This window comes from Electrophorus electricus, chromosome 3 (assembly GCF_013358815.1).
Source record: "Electrophorus electricus isolate fEleEle1 chromosome 3, fEleEle1.pri, whole genome shotgun sequence".
Lineage (NCBI taxonomy): Eukaryota > Metazoa > Chordata > Actinopteri > Gymnotiformes > Gymnotidae > Electrophorus > Electrophorus electricus.
In genome coordinates this window covers 12,916,716-12,935,378 of record NC_049537.1, presented here as the reverse complement: position 1 = coordinate 12,935,378, position 18,663 = coordinate 12,916,716, and the positions used below count along the sequence as shown (strand labels likewise).

At 39.7% G+C, this 18,663-nt stretch overlaps 1 protein-coding gene across 2 annotated transcripts; it reads right to left on the bottom strand.

The window, feature by feature from the left end:
• Nucleotides 1-637: 637 nt before the first annotated feature.
• On the bottom strand, nt 638-18,159 carry itcha (itchy E3 ubiquitin protein ligase a). Of its 2 annotated transcripts, XM_027000744.2 has the most exons (24): nt 18,027-18,159; nt 16,324-16,388; nt 16,025-16,166; nt 15,813-15,937; nt 14,809-14,940; nt 14,101-14,149; nt 13,725-13,903; nt 13,214-13,415; nt 12,912-13,007; nt 12,545-12,719; nt 12,309-12,378; nt 12,020-12,104; nt 11,692-11,820; nt 10,031-10,103; nt 9,853-9,924; nt 9,580-9,668; nt 8,961-9,120; nt 8,512-8,645; nt 5,164-5,304; nt 4,863-4,983; nt 4,555-4,659; nt 4,079-4,175; nt 3,772-3,844; nt 638-3,534 (listed from the first exon to the last, which is right to left on the bottom strand). In XM_027000744.2, exons 2-24 carry the CDS (start codon nt 16,349-16,351, stop codon nt 3,435-3,437), a joined length of 2,577 nt encoding a protein of 858 aa, XP_026856545.2. In that variant the 5' UTR covers nt 16,352-16,388; nt 18,027-18,159; the 3' UTR covers nt 638-3,434. The 2 variants fall into 2 exon arrangements, with proteins under 2 accessions (XP_026856545.2, XP_026856546.2); XM_027000745.2 differs by lacking the exons at nt 14,809-14,940; nt 15,813-15,937; nt 16,025-16,166; nt 16,324-16,388; nt 18,027-18,159 and adding an exon at nt 14,268-14,780.
• Between the last annotated feature and the right edge of the window lie 504 nt (nt 18,160-18,663).

The window sequence follows — 18,663 nt, the reverse complement described above, 5'->3', positions numbered from 1 at the left end:
GGTTTTTTTAGTTTTTAAAAGTGCATTATATTAAAACGATGGTAGATGTATAAAAAATATTTAAGTGCTTTCCTCCATATAACTGGATGCACTAGTTTGTACAAGATAAAATGCTTTATAAAACAGAACACTGTCACAAAACTATATAGTTTCTAAGGTATTTGGCAATGACGTGATAACCGTTTCATATAGAACATTTAATGAGTTAGCTCCTGAAGGTTTAAACATTTTTTGGTCCTATAACTGCTGTTATAGCGGTTGTAGCTGCTGTGAGCTGAAGAATTCTGAATTGGCAAGTTTCTTAAAACATGCATTTTTTATCGGAACAATCTGAATGTTTACTTCTTAAATGAGCAAATTGATATTCTGAAAAAAATCCTCTAAATTAGCCCAACCAGTAGAGGTAACCAGCATCTAACCCCAAACGCAATGCTTGATGCTTAAATAGGCTTAAAGAGCCATTACAAACCTTGATTTTTTTTAAAAATATACCCTCACATAATACATGGTAATAAAGGAGCACCTCAACCTCTTTTCAAATGGTGGCAGTTATAATTCTGTATTAGTATAACCTGTTCTTATCATATACAGATGCAGAATAGGAGCCATTCATCAGTCAGTTAACTGACCAGAACAATTGATGCATTATATCTTTATTTCTTCAGTTCAATTGAGAATCTTGACAAGAATCATCTAACTGTACACATCCACATAAGAAAAATAAAATTCAGTCAAAACATTAAATCCCACTTTTTTTAAAAGACATTATAAGCTCACTGTTATGATTTACAATGCATTTGTTAGATAAGAAAATAAAGAGGTGAAACCGACACCTTTGCTTACATGTTCATTCCTACAAATAGTTTTAAGACATGATTAAATTGACTGGGAGGGGTAACTGGAACTCTGAGAAGTTGTTGTCCATTTCTAATTATTACATCATTTTTTTCTGACAAAAGTGCCTTGAGATAACATGCTGCAGTGGGGAAGGCGGCAAGCATTAGACGTCAGCACAGGAAGTCAGGCACATCATGTTTCATCACAATGCGTCAATCAATTCAACTTAGTCATAAAGCTCAGGGCAGCATTATCAATATCATGTCACAGTCGACTGTCAATGTTGATATGTATATTTGCTGTTTGGGAAAGGGAGTCAAATCGAAGACAACTAAAAGTAACCAGTACACTGGAAAGTTTCTTGTGCATTGAGCGGTTTCTCTTAATTAATTTCACACACTTCTTTAAAGTAAGGACTATTCTCAAAACATACAATGGTTGTCAGAACCAACAGGTCTTTTTAAACTAGTACTACTGCTTTTGCAAACTACATCCGCTGTCACATACAGAATGAAATACAATTGTACAGCTGTTTAATGTCCAAAGTTTAAGTCCATTTGACTCAAAATGTCACAGCATCATATGATTTTTCATCTTATTGATACAAGATGTATTAATGTGGTACGCAGCACAGTAAGTACATATTGCTGAACTGTTCAGTCATTTATCAGTTTCATCAAAGACACAAGATATTGGAACAGTATCACATTTTATAGTGTTACCATTGTGCTCACATATTTGAGCTAAGAATCTCAGAAATAGACAATATTTTATAGGAAAATTCAATTGAGAAAAAAAAAAAGTATTACAACTCACACATTAACCACAAAGGCCTATGTTTTAAGGAATCAAGCTGAATTACATATTCAAGAGTTTTCATAAATGGAAAATCTTCCTATTCGTTCTCCTTAGGGGGTTTTGGAGCCAGTGCTACACAAGCTTTACTATAATGTGGAAACAATGTGTTTGTCAAATATGGAAGGATCCTCCTCCAATGAATCCACTGAAGACACATTTTACTATGCTCTGTAAAACTGTGTTTAGAGTGTTCAAGAGTGATGTCTTTAAAATTCTACATAACAGTTTACACATACAACATACACTGCATTTCCCAGAACAAGCCTAATTCCAAAGCAACAGAAATAGCTCAGAGTTAAGGAAATGCCTTAACACCACTACATAATTCTCCTAAAAAAAAAAAAAAAAAAAAAAAAAAAAAAAAAAAAAAAAAAGAAAGAAACAGAAAAGCACCTTTCAGCAGTAAAAGACTTAAAATGCTCCATCAGTTCACTAAGGTCAAGTTAAAATCCCCTCCATGCTATTATAGGTGATTTTATCCAACCACTCTTTCCTAAATGAAAGCATAATATGGGCTTTAAAGGGACAGAGCTTTTCATCACAGTTTTGTAGTTATCTAAAACTGCTCAGACACGCTAACTAGCCTTAATCTCAAAGTGACAAGTGCATGGTCAGATTCTGATCAAAAGAAAACTGGCTCACTTCAGAACATTTACTAACCTGAATAAGCATCCTGCCTGTCTAAAGAAGGTACTCTTCTTAAATTCATTTAAGGTGCTCCCATAGACTGGGGAGGTGTTTCTATGCTAATATGGTAATAATAACCTCCAGCAGCATCACTCCTTTTGCCTTAATGGCATGTACTGCCTTGTATTTAAGTTTGAGAAGACCCATTTTGGAATCTTCTCACAGAGATGTTTGGGATGTCCACACTATTCGTGACATTGGTCAATCGCACCAGTACACCCTGACTTCCCCTCTTTGGCATTTTTTGTTTTCCAAAAGCAATCGACTGACTTGCATTAAGAATCTGATTCCCCACTTTCACTAATGGGAAAATTATTTCCAGTCACAGAGAAATCAAGTTATTTTTAAGCATCATGAAGAGAGTAATCATTAGTAATCCAACTCCTTCAATGTTCTAAGTATCAATTATTCTATCATCCCAAACACTGAACTCCTCTCTCAAAGTGCTTTATAAGGGGTTTACATCCTAAGTAGAATTGAAATTCTGGTCACATTCGGTCATCCTACACCTTGGTGGACAGAGCTACCTCACTGTATCTACAGAGCTCTACCAAACACAGACAATGCACAATCTTACACAGAAGGGTTTCTACTCCATGTTCTGCTAGACCGGTAAAGGAGCAACGGGAAATGACGCATGTTCAAGGTGCAAGGTTAGTCAGAAAGGAGCGAACAGTTTAAAAACTACAGTGAATCCAGCAAACCAGGGAGTAGTGTGCATAGCCCATGTGTGTCTTAGGATTCAGTTCATCAAGCCTGGCCATTCTGGTGCATAGATTACCAACTAAGGCAGCATGACCACCAGTAGGAGGGAAACTCTGAGTGGCGTGTTGGGAAGAAGGGGCTAAACGTGAGCCTAGGCAAAAGGAAGAAGGGACAGTGCTCTCAAACTTTTCTCCTCTCTCACTCGTAAACTTCACTCGCTCCTTCAGCAACTAGCAGCATTCTCATAGGCAAGACTGGCATGTAAACTCTGCTGCCAAGGAGATGTGCTAATAACAGTAGCCTGTGCCAAGCATGTGTGTATGTATGTGTGTATGTATGTGTGTACATCACTCTTGGCCGAAGCCCTCCGTCTCCTCAATTGCGAACATCAGCTTTTCTTTAAGCTGCTCGTAACTCTTGTAAGGGGGTAGATCCAAACGGTTAAAGCTGTTATGGCAACAAAAAAAAAAAAAAAGAAAGAAGAAATCATAAGGCCTCATTGTAAAACAGTTCATATCTTTGCTTAGAATGAGGAACTCAGAACAAAAACAAAACACTGAAATCTAGACCGGGCAAGCTACAAATCAGAAATTAAGTATTATTTGCAAGGGGAAGATTTTTAAAGCTATTATAAATGCCTTTTGTCATGTTATGGTTAAGATGAGATCGTTAGGATGAGCTCACCATGTGTGGCTCCTGGGAAGCCAGTTCTCTTTCCCCACCTTCTCAATACAGAACTTCTGAGGCCCGTTGCTACCTATTGCACAAACATGAGGGCATTTATTTTGAGTTTCCTAGAACAAAATCTCTAGGACACTGTTATGGGCACAACTGACAGACTTTTTTGAGCAGCTCTAGGGTTTCAAGAAGTGGCATAGAACTTGCATTCCACACACTTCATAGCCTAAAGATGGGATTCTCCAGCGAGTCTGTGAGGTGCATGGCACAGTTGTGCATCAAGTAAAAAAATAATGACCTCAACCATACTTACCCATGAGGTCAGTGAACCCTCCGACAGGAAGTCTGCAGGTGCCGGTCACAAACTGCAGCAGACGCATCCTCTTCTCATTATCCATCTCCTTCACAAACTGCACAAGTAGAGAGCAAGAGCAAGAGGCCGGAGTGAAGAGATGGATAGCAACTTTATCCACAGACACCAAAATAATGATTCCCCAAAACAATTTCCTAAGAATGTACAGCTTATCCATCAATGCTTTTATACACAAAGATAAAAGCATTAGCATTGACGGGCATCAGTACTGAGTGCAAGATGTTATAAATAGTGGAGTAAAATGGAACTGCGAGCGCTCATGCTCACAATGGCATTAGAGCAGTTAAGAGGGCTGGGCAGGGCACACGAGAGCTGAGCTAGGATCAGTGTTTTTCAGTTCACACCCCTGTAATGGGACGTGGACGGGTGGGGCAGATGGAGCCTTCCTCAGGGCCACTATCTGAGTCCTGCCTAACCTGCCAGAACCAGACGATCTGCTTGCTGCTGCGAGTGTAATGTCTGTAGATGGTGTTCCTCTGCCAGTCTGCAAGGTCAATCTCCTGCATCCCACACAGCATCACCTACAAAACACATGCACACAAGAACGATCACAGGCCATCACACTCTATAACACAGGAGGACAAAAGCAGCTCACCTTGCGTGGATATTGGACTACTAGCACAGCTATAATAATGGACAGTTGGCTTTAAAATAAATCTTTCAGTGTTGTGCTGCGTGAGAAGTCCATAAATAAATCACTAAGCCCTGGTGTAATGCTCTGCACCTCTAGCTCTTTGGCATCGAAGTACTGCAGGTACTGCTGGGGCAAGACTTCGTTAAAACCTTCAAAGAAAGCTTGAGTCTGCTCCTCAACTCCTCTGGATAGTCTCCATTCTGCCACCAGTCTGAACACAGATATGCATATGTACACACACACACACACACACACACACACACAGTTTCAGGTCACATTTTCCAGCTAACACAGTGCCCTCACGTATGTAATAAAGTTCTAGCTATTTCACAATTATTAATGTGCTTTTACATCAAGAATAGTACAATAAGTCCTACATGTGAGCCACTACCTGATATATTCCTCCTTATTTTCCTCAGTTACCAGAATGTTCCCTCCATCTGGCTTCAACTCATGAGTAGTGACTTCACCCAAGATCTCCTTGTCCACAGAGAAATACATCTCCAGCCCACACTCCTCCAAGTTATTTTCCCTGTGAGTCAAATGGCATTGGATAAGTGGAATCATTACCAACAGGGGAGATTAAAAATGGCAAACAATGCACAAAAGAACACTTGTTAAATTGCTGTGCAGCTGCTGTTCTGTAAAATATGCACATTTATCTTTTTTTCCCCTTGATATGTGGTATGGCCTTTCTGGCATTAGACAAAAACCTACATGCTTGTTATGAAGATGGAGGCTCATTCTGTGGTGAGTTTCGCTAAAGACACCACTGGGACGAGCAACGCTAGAGACAACAGATCTAGCTGGCGGTGTGGTCTTAAGTTGGGTGTGCAATATGAATGGGGACACTGTTCCAGTGAGGACATTCTGGGACTAAAGCAGCAAAGAAAACAATCCAGTGTGCACCACTAGCAGTCTTAGTGAAGGTTGCAAGTAGTGGAGGGAGGGGGAGGAGGATATTCTGACTGACCTTCTGAATGTCTTACAGAATGTTTGACTGGGTATCTGTTCCCCTTAGTACTTCCTGCACACACACCCTGCTCTTCTGGAATGTCGTATTAAGGACAGGGATAAGCATGCAACCTATCTATTTTGGTTGCTATGTAATTTGTTACTTAATACTGCCATATTGGCCCTACAATACCGATAAGGCAAGATGCTGCAATTCACAAACAAGCAAACACTTGACATTTCTTCAAGTTAACATGACCCAACATTCCACTGCAATTAATATCACAAATCACAATAAACAGATGTTTTATCACAATATAGTAAATATCATTCAGCCCTTCAGGATTTTCTGCATAAATATGACCTAAATCATTGATTTCACACAAGTGTTAAAAGTAGAACCCAATTAAATACTATACCTGGTAATTTATTTACTGAGGAAAATGTTACAATATTACATATCTGTGAGTGGCAAAAGTAAGTCAACCTTTGCTTTCAGAATCTGGTGTGACTCCTTGTGCAGCAGTAACTGCAGCCAAACGTTTTAGCCTGTTCCTCAGAAAAGCTTCAACTCTGGGATGATGGTTGGTTTCCTCACATAAACTGCTTGTACATTTCTATTGAATTCAAATCAGGACACTGACTTGGCCATTCCAATATATTAACTTTATTCTTTAACCATATTTTGGTAGAAAGACTTGTGTGCTTAGGGTCATTGTCTTGCTGCATGACCCGCTTCCTCTTGAGAATCAGGTCACGGACAGATGGGCTGACATTTTCTTTTAGAATCCACTGGTATAATTCAGAACACCCAGGGTGGCATTTTGCCAGGGGTGGGGGGGTGAGGAGCCCACACAAGAAAAAAATTGGAAGGTGACATTTGCACATCGCGTCAGTGATATCATCATGTCACCGTGTGGGTCTGATAACCTCGTCGGGGTGGACGAGACATTCTCCAGTAGCTTCCCTGTTGTCGGTTTGTTTGTTTCCCCATCAGTTGGTTCATGCCCAGTTCATCACTGTCAATCTGAGTTTATTATTATCTACAGCTGTTTGTATTTAATCTCTAAACTCTGTACATTTATACCCCTCTTTTTCATGTCTTCCTGTTAAGGTCTGTATTGCTGTTGCATACTACTAAGTGATGTTCTCCGCTTCTTAGTGTCTGTATTTTCTTGTTTTTGGAGTTATTTGTTTTCCTGGTTATTGACCCATCACGTTGCCCTCCAGTTTGACTATAGATTATACCTTTCTTCAAGTTTGGTACATCAATTGCTGTAACCGTAATAAAATGCTGAAATGTTTGCAAGTGCAGTCTGCCTCTTCTCTCACACCGTCTCACGGTCTCTAAACTACATAGGGAAAGGTCTCCCACTGAGAAGTATGAGTGTACCTTCTCCACTGGAAGCCAAAGGTAGGGGCAGCAGGGGAACTATCAAATAGCACGCCTAGAACTTTATACAGCTGCATACTTGTCTGATATAGGATTTGTGCAATTTAGTTTCATTTGTCTTTTTTTGTTAGCAGTAGGGTAGTAATGTAATAGTTAGATTCTCTTTCTTCTTTGTATCATATACTAATACTTGTTTCTATTTGTCTATTATATGTTTTTGGTATTGATGAGATTTTTTGTGTGTGTGTGTGTGTGTGTGTGTGTGTGTGTGTGTGTGTGTGTGTGTGTGTGTGTGTGTCTGTCTGTGTGTGTGTGTGTGTGTGTGTGTGTGTGTGTGTGTGTGTGTGTGTGTATTTATGTATAGATTTAGAAACATGCCCAAACCACAATAGTACCACCACGTTTCACAGATAGGATAAGGTTCTTGTGCTGCAACATGGTGTTTTCCTTTCTCTAAACATAATGCTTCTCAATTAAACCAAAAAAGTTCTATTTTGGCCTCATTCATCCACAAAACATTTTTCCAATAGCCTTCTGGCTTATCCATATGATCTTTGGTAAACTACAGATGGCCAGAGCAGCAGCTTTCTCCTTGCAACCCCGCCATGCACACCACTGTTGTCCAGGGTTATCCTGATGGTGCACTCATGAACATTAACTTTAGCCAAAGTGAGAGAGACCTGGGTTCCCTTGTGACATCGCAGACCGTCACACTGGAGTGTAATACGTCGCAGACCGTTACACTGAAGTGTAATACGTCGCAGACCGTTACACTGAAGTGTAATACGTCGCAGACCGTTACACTGAAGTGTAATACGTCGCAGACCGTTACACTGAAGTGTAATACGTCGCAGACCGTTACACTGAAGTGTAATACGTCGCAGACCGTTACACTGAAGTGTAATACGTCGCAGACCGTTACACTGAAGTGTAATACGTCGCAGACCATTACTCTTGGAGTGATCTTTATTGTTTGAGCACTCCTGGTGAAAACACAATCTGACTTAGCGGAGTCTTTTATATAGTTACAACATTCACATAGTTATAGTAGATCACATTTATCCACCCTGAGCATCACCACCACTTTTTCTATGGTCCTGCCTTAGAAAGGTCAAATAAAACAAGGTGTTTTAGGTTTTTATAACACCGCGCTCTGCAATGCTTTCATCTGTTTTGCCTTTACTGCTCACAGGTTATGTTATTCTGAGCATACATTTTCATAAACATTAAATAAACAAGACATACTACCATCCCAAACCTGTCCTTTAAAAGACTACTCTATCTTTATTGAAATCAACCTCACATCCTTTTCCTCCTCTCTACTTATTACATGACCCAGTCACTATCAGAATCAGGATCATCATGGCCACCACATCCATTGGCATAACTTACTTGATCCAGATGAGGGAGTTGTAGAACTCTGGGTCAATGGACTCCAGGTCTTTCAGAGACAATGGCTTGCTTAGGATTCGTTTATAGAAGGGTAGAGAGAAGCCAGTATCTATGAACTTCCCGTGAAACAGAGCCTGGAAGGAAACAAACGCACACAGAGAGACTTATTAAACAGGTCCAACTACAGTCAGATTGACCAAGAGTTACTAGTATTAGTAGATGGAAATTCTGAACATTCGGATAATAAAAATTACTTATTGACTATATTGATTTCAGCCAAATTGGCCAAGACTCCCAGTTGTTCTTTTCTAATACTTTTAGGTACATGTCCTAGTGGTAATATTTGGAGATAATTTATACATTTTGGATGCATTAAAACAAAAACTACTCGTGAAGGTTACTGCTTTACTGGTTAAAATGTGCCTAATAATGTGAATCTTTGCAAATACCATGGCAATGAATCGTCCAATAAACTTGAAGTACTTCAAATGGTCTGGATTGATGGAGGAGGCTGGGTTGATCTGCAGACAGTAGTTGTCTTTGCCCGCATACTCAAAAAGACAGTACATTGGGTTCAACACTTCATGAGACAATAGGAAAAACCATTCCCTGTAACATACACACACAGACATACTCTTATTAATAAACATTTCTACTGCTATTCTCAAAACAGATATCAAATATTGTTTATAGTCTTTTTGCTCATCATTGGAGATTATCCAATTATAATGGTAGACCACAACTGGACCACTAGCTCTAAGTAGGCCAAAGTGTTGGTTTTAAAAGAACAATCTTTAGGGGGAGTAAATCCACTGACTTATGACCCAATAAAGTTAGTAAAAGATCGCAGAATTTGTATGTTTGCATTTTAATATGTAGAGAAGCATTGGGAACCATTTTTCAGAGAGTACCATCTCTGAAACAAATGAATAAATAAACAGCTGTTCTACCATTTAAAAAAAGAGTCTACAATTAAAAAGACAAAAAAAAAAGTGAACAATATGGTCACAATATGGTCACATAGATAGTATGGATCTGAGATCACATGCAGCTGAGTAATTAATATACCTGGCCACTCCTCCATAGTCTAGCCCCTCCTCTCCTGGAAAGATGACCCATAGTCTCCGTCTCAAATCTTGTGGGTGGAAGCTCATGATCTTTAAAAAAAAAAAAAAAAAAAAAAAAAAGTCAATCATTCTTTTAATGAGAAATTTTAATCAGAACCTTTTAATGAGAAATATTAAATCCTTAGAAAAATCAGTTTTTTCAAATCTACAAGGAATCAGCATTAAAGTGCTGCTTAAGAAAGCCATTCAGTTACAGAAAGGCCTTCTCTCTGACCTGCTGAAAGGAGTCCTCAAACAGTGTCTTGCGATTGACATGGATTTTGATATGCTGAGGCTTTGATAGTTGCTGTGATGATGAAGCAAAAACAAAATTCAAATATGAATCTCACATGTTGCACATGCAAATTGACAGTATAAAACTCAACAAACAACAGTGCAGTTTTAGAACATACCTGACACCAGAAGCGGAAATAGTGAACTTTGGCTTTGAAGTCTCGCACATAAGTAATCTGAGGGCCATTCTCACTGTGAGCCAAGCAAAATGGAAAATTTAGAAGTGGTAAAAAAAATTTTTTTTTAAAAAATCTACTCACCATACTAAATCTGAAAATGATCATTTTATAAAGTAAAAGTTGCATTTTCTAACCTTGGCTAGTCTGCACATACCTGTATAACCTATACTATTATTACCAATATACATTTTCTACCTACCTCTGACCCAGTCTAAATTACCTTATACCTCATCTCCTAGGCTGATAAAAATCATATGCTTTACATAAAACATTAGCAGGTATTACCTATAACAAAAACATTCCAAAGTACTTTGTGAGAAAACAAATCTCAAAACTGCACTCTTAGGACAATTTGGGGCCAAAAACATAACACTGTGAGACACACACATTGCACCTTTTAAGCATGCATAGAAGAGAGTTCTGGACTACATGCTTGTGTTTATGCTTGTGCCTTCACCACACCTGACCTCTCCTGTAGATTCAGGTGTCCAGTTTGGTTATAGCCTACTCTGCATAAGTTTCTGGAATTACAGTGAACCAGGTAGGGTTTATAGGCAGCAGGAGCTCACGCATGATCCACTGACAAAGCAATGTGACCTTGATGAGGGGATGAGCAGGAGTGGGAGCCCAGGATGGGGAGACAAGGCCTTTATGAGAACAGCCATGAGGGCAAACAGCACCTGTGGGCCTCTCTAAAGAGCAAAGGAAAATAACAAGCTGGCCTTGGTGTATCCGTGCACCGGTCTCCATCAGCACACTTGCCCACCTACACATGCACACATACATAACGCACAAGCACAAGGACACTTAGATAAGGAACATGGTACTGTAGCCATGGCAGTTGGAGAAGGCCAGGAACAAAAATATACAGCAAGGGTGCCAGCCAATCAAGATACTGTAAGGGTGCCGGCTAATCAAGCAAGTTTCGGGAGACACAGAAGAAAGGCCCATTTTCTTTGCCACTGGTGAACAACCGAGTGCACAATTTCAAGTACTTCAAGAATACCATACAGGAGGGCATATAAGAAACAAATGAAGCTCCTGGGAACCAAGGTCATTCTAGCCCTCAAGAAGCTGAATTCAAGATGCCTACCAAAGGCCAACACTGCCCCTTGCTGCAGGAACTGAAGAGGAGATGGAATCTGAAACTACAGACTGCCTATGAGCTCACATCATTGAATATACAAGCATCACAAGAGCAAAGCCTCACTTGAACACTCAAAATGCATAAGGAAGGGAGACATGCCCTCTCTGGCACTCTAAAAAATCAATGCTATCTCTGAATATTTACAATAAAATGTGTCACATTTCTGCAACAGTGTTGCTGCAGTTTAGCAAACTGGTTAATATACAACTAAATCTATATTAGTAACCTTGAAATTTGGAAATAATGATTTAACACTGTAGCATCATCATATTTCACAAAATTCAAAATAAAACACAAAAATCATGTAAGATCAGTTTGTCCCACATTAATGCCAAACGGGCCACTTTGATAATAGTCCATCTTTGTATCGTCAAGTTAAACACTCTGTAAACTTGTTTTAAAAGGTGCTATACAGATAAAATTATTATTGTTGTAGTAAAAGTGGAAGGCTCACAGTGAAGATTTGCCAGTGCGGGGGTCAATGTAGGTGGTTGATCTCCTGTTGTGGTCAACGAAGTATGGAATTCCATCCACAGTAAACCTCATCTCCCAACCTTCAGGCAAAGGCTTCTCATTCAGCAAGCTTAACCACACACACATACACACACACACACACACACACAGACAGACAGAAAGAGGTTTCAAGCAATCACTCAGACATAGACATCAGTAAAAGGCTTGCTAAGTGTGGAGACAACAAAGATATAGCATTCGTTTCAATCTGAGGGGGTTATATGGTGCCATTAGGCTTGTATTTTATTGATGAGTGTTCCGAGTCCTACCCCTGAGTGCAAGGATCCTCCCATTGTGTTGTTCTTGTAGGATGATGAACAAAGTACATTCTCCCATTACTGTCGGTCCGCTTCTCTGTAGATGAAATGGGTAGGTGTGTATGTATACAGACAGACTGAGTCAAATAAGCGCAAGGGCAGATAAACATTACTGCCTGCTTCTTCCAGAAAATAAACATTTTATAATGTCATGCTTTTTACTGTACAGTTTCAACAAATTAGTATTTTAAGTCTCAAGGTAAAGACAACTGATTGGGAATGTGTTGCGTGACTGTCTCACCCCATCCCTGAGGTAATGGTCCCAATGGATCAAACTCTTTATTAGCAGTTGGTGCTAGGTGATCCTGGAGCTAGAGGGCGGAGGAACGGAGGAGGATTAGGGAGGTGAGAGATCGGCAGATCCCCAGAGGCACAGACAAAAACAACAGTCGATAAAACAACAACTTTTTATTAATTATTGTGACATATGCAAAAAATAACTAGTAGCCAGGGTGTAAAAGGTGTGTGGGTCCTAACCCCGTAGATGAATCTCTGGTTGAACAGGTGCATGGCTCCTTGCAGCTGGCTGCGCTGGTTCTGCCACTCCTCATAGTTCCTGACCGACTCTGCCGTGGGTCTCTGCCACGTGGTGGTGCGGCTGATGTGATCAACATAGTACACACGGCCCATTGGGTCCACGCGCCGCTCCCAGCTAAGACATGACACAGCAACAACCTTTCAGTGAACCTTCACTCAACAAACTGCAGTTACAGCCATCAAGTACATTATTTATTCTATACCTTTCCAGCCATTTTTTTTTCTTTGCCTTCAGCCATATTGTGAGGGCAAATATTAGTGCACAACATTGCTAGAAACTAAAATCCTTTTAGAGGGACTACGCTACCCAGGAGGCAAAGGTTCTGGTCTCTCCCATGTGGTCCTCTTCTCAATGTGATCCACAAAGTATATACGACCATTCTGATCCACTCTCTGCTCCCAGCTACAACGTGTAAACATGAAAAACAAGTCAGACAACGGATGTCCAGAATACCTAGGATTTATCCACAATAGTCTCTAATTAGGATATGGAGTTAATTGGAGTCAATGCAAAATAGTGTCGGAGATAAGCAAAGCCTGCAACTTTTTAATAATCAGAAAACAAGATGGACATGAACAGTGTGGTACAAAGTAAAAAGGGAAACCCACCCAGGAGGAAGCGGGCCTGTGTTGATGGGGCTCACTCGATGGAGAGAGGGGCTCACCCCGAGGGCCTGACCTGAGCCTGAGGTTGAGCCTGAGGTTGAGCTTGAGCCCTGGTTCACTGGCTCCCTGTTCACACTCATGTGCGGCGACGTTTCTGGACTTGGACCACTGCTTCCGTGGGATGGAGTGGAGCCAGGTGAGGAGACTGACAGAAGTGAGGAAATAGTTAATGGACCCAAAAACACAGGGCAAACATTTATTGCAATCACAATTAGAACAAAGGGCTCCACTTGATATATAGTAAGAACAGTTTACTCAATAATACTGATGTACATATTGGTGGATGAATGCTAACAATAATTTAACTTGCCCATTAGTGATCATTCAATATCAGCAACAAGAGTCCTGTTAAGGACTCTTACTCTTCTGAAATGAGCAGTTTAATTTAAAAATTGAACTGAACTGAACAGACACAAGTCAAACGGTCGCTCCACCTCTGAGAGCAGACACTCACCTGCTGAGGAAGAGGGTCTCTGGGGAGAAGCAGGGGGTGGCCACTGGGGTCTAGGTGGCCGCAGTGGCCTCAGAGCCCCTGCTGAAGGAGATGGAGACCCTGGACTTCCCACAGCGTGACCATTGGGCAATAAAGGATCATCAGCAATGTCGCTGGAGGGAGAGGAGTCTCGACTCGATCTGCCACACAGATGATTTATACAGGCTACAGAAGTGGCTTAACTCTTAGCAAACATGGGTAACACTGTCTAATAGTTAAGATGATCATACAGCTGTTTGAAAAACAAAAACACAGAACTATTTGGAAATCATCTATTACAAATATGAATCTGAAGTCCCTTAAAACTCCCATAACAAACACCAGGGAGCTATCACACCTGCCAGCCACTTCCCCATTCAGCCTGGACTCTCCATTCGGAACAGCATCTAGGATTAGGAGAAAAAGAAGCACTATTTATTCATGCAGTGCACTCATAGACTCACAAATGGTACAAATGGAATGGGATGCGATATGGGTGTCGAGCATTCTTTAGGGAGCATTTACATGGTGTCTTTATAAACACTGCGTTCATTGTGAAACTTGCTTCTTTGGGGGTGGGCAGTGCCAAGTTGGCAAAAACTACCCAATGGGAGTACACCAAAGAGAATACCAAAAAGAACAAGATGGTCATAAAAGCTTTTAAAAATTACTCAAACTTGAGCTATTCTTTTTTATGTTCAGATATGGTAATGTTTGTTTAGTGTTGTACAGAGCTAAAGGTGGCCAATAACAGCCAAAGCTTTTCCTCCTAGTAGAGAGAAGTTATCCTCAATCTTGACTGGCTGGTGGTGGATGATGCGCAGTTTAAAAATGAAAAACACGCTGTGCAGGCTAAAGGAACACGCTTCGGCCATGACGCACGGTGCGCCGTAGACAAGTAGGTAAAGAAGCTTCTGAGAGTTTGAAAAGACATCACGAGAACTCCACCTTACAGTGGTTTTGAGCTAGGCTGTGGATTGAAGATAGTACTACAGAAGATAGTACTACATCACTGTGAAAAGATAAGCCTGCACCCAGATGTCTGGTTACAAAAAAGTCGTCTCACTGTTTTTCTGTTCCTCCGAAGCAAAGGTTGCAGGATCCACCTGCATTCCATCCAAACACACAGACAGATCACCCACCACGTCATTGCTGTCCCTGTCTGCACTCAGTGGCAGAGTGCGCACCACCTCACAAACTGAGACAGGAGGAGAGCACCATTAGAGAGACAGCATGTGAGAAGGGGAGACAAGACCAAGAATTAATCCTCTCTTAGTAAAAAAAAGCACAGTAACCATTGTGGTTAGTGTAAAACTCAGTTCTTTTAGTATTGTGACCATAGATTCTATCATTCTAGATAAAAGCATATAATTAATTCAATCATTTATATATTCTTTTTTTGACATCCAAAGTCACTTAGTTAGAATACTAGTTTGCAGTTTTGACCATAATACTACTTGAACAAACAAACCTTAAAACATTCAACATGGAAAATAGTTAACACTAGTGTTAAAGTCAAGACTATAAGTTGGAGCTCTTATGATCCTGCTCATCTGAATTCAGGTAAAGAGGTCCAGCATTAATCATACTGAGCAAATAGATGATGGGTTTTCCTGTTGCAGATACTGCACTAAAATATATTTCCTTGTATTCAAATCCTGATAGATTTGTCCATTTCTGTCTTTTTGGATTCACATTCACCACATTAAAGATACAAATTGTCTTTTTGGTCAGTTTTCTTTGTCTCAGACATCACACAAGATACAAATTAAAGATTTAGAAAATGGATGTTGAGTATGAATTGTTACCTTACCACAGGTTTTCGCTAAAAGTATTGGCCTATTGTTAGGCTTCTAATTCTAGGCTATATTTCCTAAGTAGTGGTGTTTGTTTCAGCGTCACATGGCTAACATGTGTTGTGTCTTTGAAAAGAACCTTTGTGTTTAAAGCCAGTTCAGTTGCCATCCTCAGTGGTAAAGCAGGAATTATTCCACATACAGAGGATACACGCCGGCTATTGCTCATTATTCAGTGCGAATATGTAACAATCCTATCTGTGAAAAAACTTACTCTTCAGGTCATTGGACTTGAGCGTCTCACTGACTTGTAAAGTTGCCATTCCCAACAAAATGTCTGCCTTCAGTGTCTGATGACTCCAGACACGAAAAATTAACTGGCTGAAGGGTGTAACAATCCTAAAGGGATAAAAACCAAAGTCATTCAAAAACTTGAAAAGAATCTGTATACACACTCAAACTAAAAAACTGCCATATTACACTTACACTGTAAGAGGTTGTTTCCATTTAGGACTGTGTGTGTTGGTGCATTTCTCTGTTTTTTTAGACTGGCCATCCACAGCCACCTCCACATATGGACTGGGCCCAAACCAGTTCTTCTTGTTCTCTTTCAGCTTAGCTGATAGAACTGTTGACCAAGTAAACATATAAATACATAAAGAAAGCTGACCTTTAACTGGACATGGACAGATAAGACAAGCCTAATTAAAATAAAACTATCACAATGTAGCATCAGTATAAGTCTTGGTCAGGTTAGTAGCGTTTGTCTCTCTAGAAGTACTCACCTATTATCTGCAACTGTGCTTTCATCATGCAGCCATTAACAGTAACTTTTGGGGCTCAGATGTTTCTGAGAAAAAGTAAACACATAACTAGGGTGGACAAATACTCTGTAAAGATTTTCCGAAATACAAAAAAACGAGTGTTTTTAAATTTAAAAATCAGTTGAACCCATATGTGAAATATAATATAATATATATATATATATATATATATATATATATATATATATATATATATATATATAAACACACATCAAAGTAATTAGAATTTAATTACATATTCTTTTAGACAGTGTCGACCATTAGAACATACAAAACTAAATACTGACAATGACTGTCTGCCTCAATCTTTGATGTTCATAAACGGAATATAATCATGGCCTAATTATCACAAATTAGGTGTGATTATTATCTGTCTGATTTTGCCTGTTTACCAAACTAAAACTCCCCAAGTATTCTCATTCTTTTATGAAATCTGGGCAGAACTCTATTTTGTTACTGGCTTCCAAATACATATTTGCCTTTTATCGACCTTAATTCACAAGTAATAATTTATTCAACAGTTCAGCAACGAAAGTGGTTAACGACTCTGAAAGGACCGAGAAGTAACAGGGATATTGCTCAAAAAAAGTTCCTATGTACTCATGGTATATGCAATCATTTGTTCTGATCTAATCTACAAGTACTTTCTTAACACAAAACAACTAGTTAGCTAGTTCCATAGACAGAAAAAATGACTAATATAGTTAGCATAGCTGGGTTAGCTGATAACTACTTCGTTACTGACAGGTTAGTTATCTTAGCGTTAGCTAGCTAACACGCCAAGTGACTCAACAGTGTTAATCTAACTTACTTCTAGAGCTGGATTCAAATAGCCTGTAAGAAGCAGTAAAGTCCATGGTTGACTAGCTAGCTAGGCTAAAAGGAAGCACACGAAAAGGGCTTATTACTTAAGATAGGGTTACGTTTATTTCTCAAAGTCTCAATTAACGGAACTGTCAAAACGTCGGTTAGCTAGGTTTACGTAGTTAGCAGTTAGCTAAAGCGTAAACGTAGCTAACTAGCTAACTTTAAGAATGAGACAATGAACAACGCTGTAACGCCAATTTAGATGGACAGCTTGTTAAAAACATTTGATTTCCTAGTATTCCTAGTAGCTGGTCAGCTAATTTAGTTTCTAAAATCAACGCTGCAGTTTGCCAAAACTAGCTAAAGCCGGATACTTACGTTGTTGTCATTATAGCTAGCTAAGGTTAATTTGTTAGCTAGTTAACTAGCTAGCTACTATATGTTACGCGCTTGACAGCAAGCAGCCTAAACAGCCTTATATTAGGACTGATTAATACCAGACATCATGCTAGTCAGCTATTGCACGCAATTTACCAAACCTAGCTAGCTACCACAACCTCTATAGCGCTCTCACTTGGTGGCGATGGAACAACTGACAATCAATGCCGAGATCAACTAGGAACACATCTAACTAGCAATGGGGTCAACGAAGAAGTTGCCGTGCCCTCAGAGCTCTTTATTTGGCCTGCTAGCTAAAGACAGCGCATCAATCTTATAGTTAGCTAGATGTTCATACTCGCAGCTAACATTACTGTCAAGCGTAAACCCGCTAGCTAGCTAGGTTAGCCATCGAGCTAACATTATTATTAACACAACGAGATGTATGAACGGAAGTTTTCCTTCGCATAAAATCTTACCAGTTTTTGGTAAAACAACGTCTGTGATTTTTAATCTCAGCGCAAATCAGCTGCGGGAAAAAAGAAACTTGTTTGGTGGACACAGTTTGCCATTTTAGTCCATTAACCAAAACACCACGTCTCCAGTACCTCCTTGTCATGTGACTCACTGGCCGTGACGTCAGTGCTGGGGTCCAAACAAAACTACCAGTTATGTAATGGCCTCGGATCTCGTTCGCGTTAAGCATTTTCATTAACTTGCCCTGCAGAACCGCGCTCTTGCTCATGGTGTAGTGGGTCCAGCCTCGCAGGTTATATGCCTGTTTTCGTTAAATTCCACCAGATAGCAGTGTTGTCATAGTGACCTTTCGGAAAACTGACAAAACACAGTTAACAACTGCTGATCTATAATATAGAACTATTATGCCTATATTATTATATATCTATTATATATCTATTATATATTTATATTACAGGTCAGTGGTTACAACCCAATTTTAAATGTATTATAAAATTCTGTAGATTTTAGTTTAACCCCTTCAAGACGTTTGTGATAAGACAAATAATTGTCATCAGAAGTGTTTACTGGAGGTTTTACACAAGTCAGTGTCATCGCTGGGTTGATTACTTAGTTTGGTCTTGATAAAGATTTGAAAGA

Excerpts from the sequence above, each read along its gene's own strand:
- itcha (XM_027000744.2), bottom strand. The coding sequence starts at position 16,351 with ATGATGAAAGCACAGTTGCAGATAATAG. Across the intron at positions 13,904-14,100 it reads AATGGGGAAGTGGCTGGCAG|ATCGAGTCGAGACTCCTCTC; the intron begins GTGTGATAGCTC and ends TCTGTGTGGCAG. Across the intron at positions 4,984-5,163 it reads AATAAGGAGGAATATATCAG|ACTGGTGGCAGAATGGAGAC; the intron begins GTAGTGGCTCAC and ends ATCTGTGTTCAG.